Source organism: Pieris napi, chromosome 18 (assembly GCF_905475465.1).
Source record: "Pieris napi chromosome 18, ilPieNapi1.2, whole genome shotgun sequence".
Taxonomy (NCBI): Eukaryota; Metazoa; Arthropoda; class Insecta; order Lepidoptera; family Pieridae; genus Pieris; species Pieris napi.
Genome location: NC_062251.1, coordinates 8,767,004 through 8,773,003, shown reverse-complemented (window position 1 = coordinate 8,773,003; position 6,000 = coordinate 8,767,004). Strand labels below are relative to the sequence as shown.

The following is a 6,000-nucleotide window of genomic DNA, read 5'->3' as shown; positions in this document are numbered from 1 at the left end:
CAATCTATTAACGTCTTGCTTTAAATCTTCTAAGTTGTTTAGAGTAGCGTAGTTATTTTTAATAGTCTCAATCTCCGCTGACATTCTAGTTAAATCCTTCAATAATTTCGTGCAGTCAAGATGATCAAATGTAATAGGAGGTAGTTTTTCCAGTTGTCTTGCAGCAAATACTGGTAAGATCTCAGGTTCTGTAGATTTAAACAAGGAAATGATGTCATCCATATCTCGAGATTCTTTTCCCTTTTTTTTTGCTGTATTTGTCGGCGATCTGCCGGTAGTGCACTAAACAATAATGATTTCGAGTTACTAATTTCTTCACTCGTAAATGCCGACACACAAATTTTTACTAACGACACTTCATCCATTATCGATATTTTATTTTGGATATACGATATGGATAATAGCTCATCCAAGACAATGTTGCAAACGTTACATTTCACAACGTCCGTCATATTTGTAATAACGAAATTTACGTCGCTGCGATAGCTCCGTAACGAAAAACACAACACACCTCAATGCGCGCACGCGTGAGACTGAAAATAAATTAAAATAATAAAATTAATGTAATGAAACAAATGCCAGGGACTCTTTCGAGATTTCAGGACTTCTAACCTAAAATAATATGAAAAAGTAAATAGAAAATGTTCACTCAACTCGCTCCGTAGATTACGAGTGCGGGGCGTGAATCCCTAAGTCCGGGAGACAATGTCATTTGACATGTCTTTTAATCCAAGCCAACCGATACTCCGACTTATCGGTGTACGGTGCCGTATACTCCTTGACGTTCCATCGATCCGCTCTACCATAGTTGAAGATATGGTTGCGAGTCTCATGCCAAGCATCTGGAACATTGGCGTAGTTCCCAAACGCATATACTGAATATGGTCGGGTGTGTCCAATCTGGTCTTTCTGTACTCTAAAAGATAGGATGAGCGACGCCAAAACTTGACGTGCATCTATCTCAGCCGATGTTACGACTTGATTATTCCTGCTCTCTGTATAGAATACATTTGGAGACGTTTCCTGCACGGTATTCTCCACTACAGTATAACAGACTAGAGCTAAAGCTCCTTCACTGTTCTTGGTCACTTGAGGTGATATCTTTATCTTCTCCTCCGTTCTACTGAGTGCCAAGGAGACCTTCTCAAATAGGTCTGTACTGTACTGAAACTGTTGAAACTTAGCCGGGAATGCGTCCTCCATGACGTTAGCGCTCTCTAAGAACGCAACTTGGTCGTTGGTTAAGGTAGCGGCTCTGGCCCAGCCCAAACAATTCCTTGTAGGATTGCCTGCGTTGGCGTCTACTGGTCGTAGATCCACTGGGAGATTCCATTCTCTAATTCCTGGTGTGGCCGTAATGCGTAAATCCTCTTGGATACGCTGCTTGCATACATGCAAGCATTTCCGATGGTAAATCCTAAGATTTACCATCGGAATGGTGGTAAGAGTTCGAATCGCAAACATTTTGGGACATTTACCATTAGCAATTGGTAGATCTTAGGTTTTACTGGATTTACTGCACTTCGAGCTTTTACAGTAACATAGTTATTACTAGAATTCATCGAAGTTCTAGCAAAATATAATAATATCAATTAAACAAGGCTGAATAAACAAGAAACATGTAGTTTTGAAAGAAAATAATTTAATTGGGTTTTTGACAAATATCAAAACTACCAAGAGGTTAAGTAGAACGGGTAAGAAACTCAGCAAGTTTCACCCCCCCTCTATATTACAATTAGGATAAGTTCAGATGACCGCGCGTAGCTGCGCATCACCACGCGGTTGGAGCATTCACATGACGGTATATGTACGCGCGCCAGTGTGGCTTCAACATTGATTGACAATGAACGTGAAGGAGGCAATTTGCTTACGCGGTGTCCTGCGTAAGGGTGCTTACATAAAGAAACAGGTTTCCGGTACAGACAAATCTGTACGGGTCGGTACCGATCGGTACAGTGTTGACTCGCATAAAGAAACAGGTGAATCTGTCCTTAGTGACAATCATGGCCTCCAGTTCGTCGGACGAAGATTTTTTACTTTTAGAAAGTACTTACGTCAAATATAGAAAGAGAAGAACAGTTAGTGTATCTGATATTAACAGAAAAAGAACTAAATATGGAACATATTATCATTTATTCTTAAAAGATATAAAGGACGATGAAAAGGAGTTTTATGATTATACAAGGATGACTCAAGAAACATTTTACTACATATTAAATTTAATCGAACATCGCTTAATTAAGAAATGGTGTAACTGGCATGTTCAACCAATTTCACCTGAAGAAAGACTCGTTATCACTATTAGGTAAGTAATGAATAATATTTATTAGTATAAAAATATGCGTAATATAGGTACTGGGTGGTATAATTTCAAAATGAAATGTCTTCTATACCGCTTATAATCGGGGTGTCCACAGCCAATGTTCAAAAAAATTCCTTGACCTTTATTCATTCAGTAGGCTAGTATGTTTTATTTGTAAGTAGTTTTAATCACAATGAAAAATATATTCTTCTGTGGCTAATTGGTTGCTTATAACAGCAATATTGTCACTCGAAGTTTGTGGAAGAGTTATTTCGTTGCAGGTCTCTGGAGTACTATTACGGGAAACATTACTTAAATGAGAGTAGTTTGACATCGAACTAGGGTTATCATATTGCAAAGATTGGTACGCGAACTCGTCGACGACGCTTTGAATGCGGTTTCTAAAAGAAAGTAGCATGTGCTGTGGAATTTTTTCAATGTGTGGTATGAGGCTTTTAAAAAATAAAATATGTTCGTTGTCTGCATCTGTTGTTCTATTCTGTCGGGATTTTTCCTTATCTTGTAAAAATTTAAGTTTTTGATGCTCAATGTCCAATAATTTGTCATTGATTGTTCTCTTCGGCCTTTTCAAAGCGATTTTTGAAACAGGCATCGCAGGAGACACTGTTGGTTGGTCACTCGCATCATTATCTTCCATGTTGCTTGGTCCAGGTGAAAGAGAACAATCATGGTCATTTGTAGTTTGGGTGTATTCTGTTTCACTATCAAGGCTCACAGCACTATTTGAATGAGATCTTTGTCGCGTGTCGCCACTTCCAGTGGTTAGCCGCGCCTTCACCATAGGTTTGAGAAAAAGTAAGGGTTTAAAATATGGCCATTTGGGATATACTGTAGTTGCCTCATCTCCAGAGCGAGAAGGTGAAATTTTTCCTAACTCTACCGCAAATTGATCCCTTAGATATCTCCATCTTTTTCTTATTTTACTTTCTGAAACAAAAAAGTACTGATATGTAAAAACTTTTTCCTACAGAGGTCAAATACAATTTTATTGTTGTAAATATCAAGGTAAATAAATTTAAAAATACTTATTTCTTTCCAGTTCAATCAATTTAAAAATAATTATTTATTTAAATCCCAATTATCAGGTTGGGTCTTATACATATAGAACCCTGGCAAGAAATAAGTATTTTTAAATTAATTTAACCCGATGTTTACAACAACAAAATTATATTTGACCTCTGACTGTCTCATAAAATAATGAGCAGAATCATCCCTCCCACGATTTAGCGTTAATTTTTGCTTTTTTTACATCCTGTATTCAGGGTGTAATAGTTAAATGTGTTTTTATTTTCAGATATCTTGCAACTGGAGAATCATTCAAATCGCTTTCAAAAAATTTTCGTATAGGAGTAACAACATTAACAAAAATTATAGAAGAGACGGTTCTAGCAATATGGGAGGAACTGTATACCATACATATGCCTACACCCACCAGAGATATATTTTATTCAATATCTAATGATTTCAATAATATTTGGAATTTCCCTCACGTCATAGGTTGTATAGACGGTAAACATGTGCGCGTAATGTGCCCAAAAAAATCTGGATCTATGTTTTACAACTATAAAAAATATTTTTCTGTGGTACTGCAAGCAGTAGCCGATGCCAATTATAAATTTGTAATGGTAGAAGTCGGGGGCTATGGTAAACAGAGTGATGGCGGTACCTTTAGAGCATCAGATTTGTATCAGTTTCTAAATGAAAGAGAATTAGATATTCCATCGCCCGCTTATTTGCCTAATACCCAAGTCTCTGTTCCTTACGTATTTTTAGCTGATGAAGCGTATCCTTTAAAAACATATTTAATGAAACCCTTTGGGGGACGTGATTTAACAGTGGACCAACAAAATTTTAATAGTCGCTTGTCCCGAGCGAGAAAAACAGTGGAATGTGCATTTGGTAGATTATACTCAAAGTGGCGTTTGTTATCTAAAAGCATCGAAACGGATATTCAACTAGCTGATAAGATCGTAAAAACTATGTGTTTGTTGCACAATATAATTATTGATAAAGAGGGTTTTGAGCGAAACTTGACTTCGGTAAATATTGTTAGACGAAGATGGCACAATCAAAGACTGAGTCCGCCTAGTAATGTTGCTACAAACGTCAGAAATAATTTTGTGCAATATTTCAAACATAATCACTTATTATATAATTAAATTGGGTAATACTTTATTATTAATATTTTATAACTACAAAATTAAAATAAATCGAACTGATCATTGAAAGTACTCACCATCCTGTTTCATTTCCAAACTGATCTCTTTCCAACACTTATCTGTAACATTTCTGTTGCTGTGGAACTTATGAGTTTTGTCCCATAAACATTGTTTATCAAACACTAAGGCTATCAAAACTTCGTTATCCAAATCCATTTTTAATATTATTAAACACACCCTACACCAGTAAATGCTTAAACCCGTATGGCACGGTCCAGGTAGTCGGCACCGACAAGTTACAACCTGTTTCTTTATAAGTGAGTGAATAGGATTATATTGAAATATTATACCTGCGCTGATCGGTACCGACCCGTACAGATTTGTCTGTACCGGAAACCTGTTTCTTTATGTAAGCACCCTAAGCGACGAATACGACGCGACGCGACGCAACACGACGCGACGTAATGCCACGCGATGCTAAACGCGACAAATGTCCTACGTAACTTGGTCATTACTTCTCGAATCATGGAGAAGTATAGTACAATTTTGCTCGAAAGTTCATACTTAAAATTTAGACTTTTAAAAAATATCGTAAAAAGCACAGAAAAAAAACAAATATAATGTTTTTACAAAGAACAACATTTGGCAAGTTCCATCATTTATATCCAAAATTAAGAAACGATTCTAAAATGTTAAAACAATATTGTGGAGTGTTACCGTCTACTTTCAATTACATTATTGCTGATATTAAGTCTGAATTTCAATTAAAAACAACAAATTTTCAAAATCCTATTTCTATTGAAGAAAGATTACTCTTGGCATTGCGCTGAATACATAGAAATGAGACTACATAATTTTATATTATTGAAAATATTTTAATTTGTATTATGAAATTATCACTGAATTGAATCACCAGAAGTGAAGTAACCCATCATTGAAGATTCTGTGTTTGATGGGGTGTTCAGTTTTGATATTTCGTTGATGAGCATCTCCTGAACCTGAGTCCGAAATAATAATTTATTCAGAGATGGTAGTTTTTTCATATACGGCGTTATAGTTCAAACCTTCAAACCAGTTCAAACCTTCGTCGTCTCGATTTAAATCTTTCTTCATTAGGTCTATTTTTTCTCGTTCGAGTGTTATTTACATTTCTTCAATACTTTTTGCTGCACTTTCTGGCACCTTTGGTTTAGCTAACGTTCCAAAAGCTCGGGATGGTGTATGCGACGGTCCAGGTGTCGAGGTATCATATCGTATCTGTGGCATTTTGTGCAGTTGCAGCATCAGTCGTAGGGCCATTTGTTGCCAGATTGGTACCATCTGTATTGAATTGCGATTTATCGGTTTGTGTATTGTATGATGTTTGGTCAGAAAGAATAGACATCATTGTATCATCATCGATGATGTCGCTTTCATCTACAATTGTATTTTGAATATTACTAGTAGTTTTACGAGGTTTCTAAATTGTTTTTAAAAATTGCATTGATTCAAAATGTGGCCAATCGCCTTGATATTGAC

The 6,000-nt window shown here is 36.3% G+C and overlaps 1 protein-coding gene and 1 long non-coding RNA gene across 2 annotated transcripts; one reads left to right on the top strand and one right to left on the bottom strand.

The window, feature by feature from the left end:
- The first annotated feature begins 2,003 nt into the window (after positions 1 to 2,003).
- On the top strand, positions 2,004 to 4,554 carry LOC125058765. The gene is made up of 2 exons (XM_047662920.1): positions 2,004 to 2,305; positions 3,618 to 4,554. The coding sequence occupies exons 1-2, from the start codon at positions 2,004 to 2,006 to the stop codon at positions 4,480 to 4,482; spliced, it is 1,167 nt and encodes a 388-aa protein (XP_047518876.1). The 3' UTR covers positions 4,483 to 4,554.
- Positions 2,438 to 4,720, bottom strand: LOC125058766. The gene is made up of 2 exons (XR_007118498.1): positions 4,609 to 4,720; positions 2,438 to 2,640 (listed from the first exon to the last, which is right to left on the bottom strand). It is a non-coding gene; the product is annotated as an uncharacterized LOC125058766 (long non-coding RNA).
- Between the last annotated feature and the right edge of the window lie 1,280 nt (positions 4,721 to 6,000).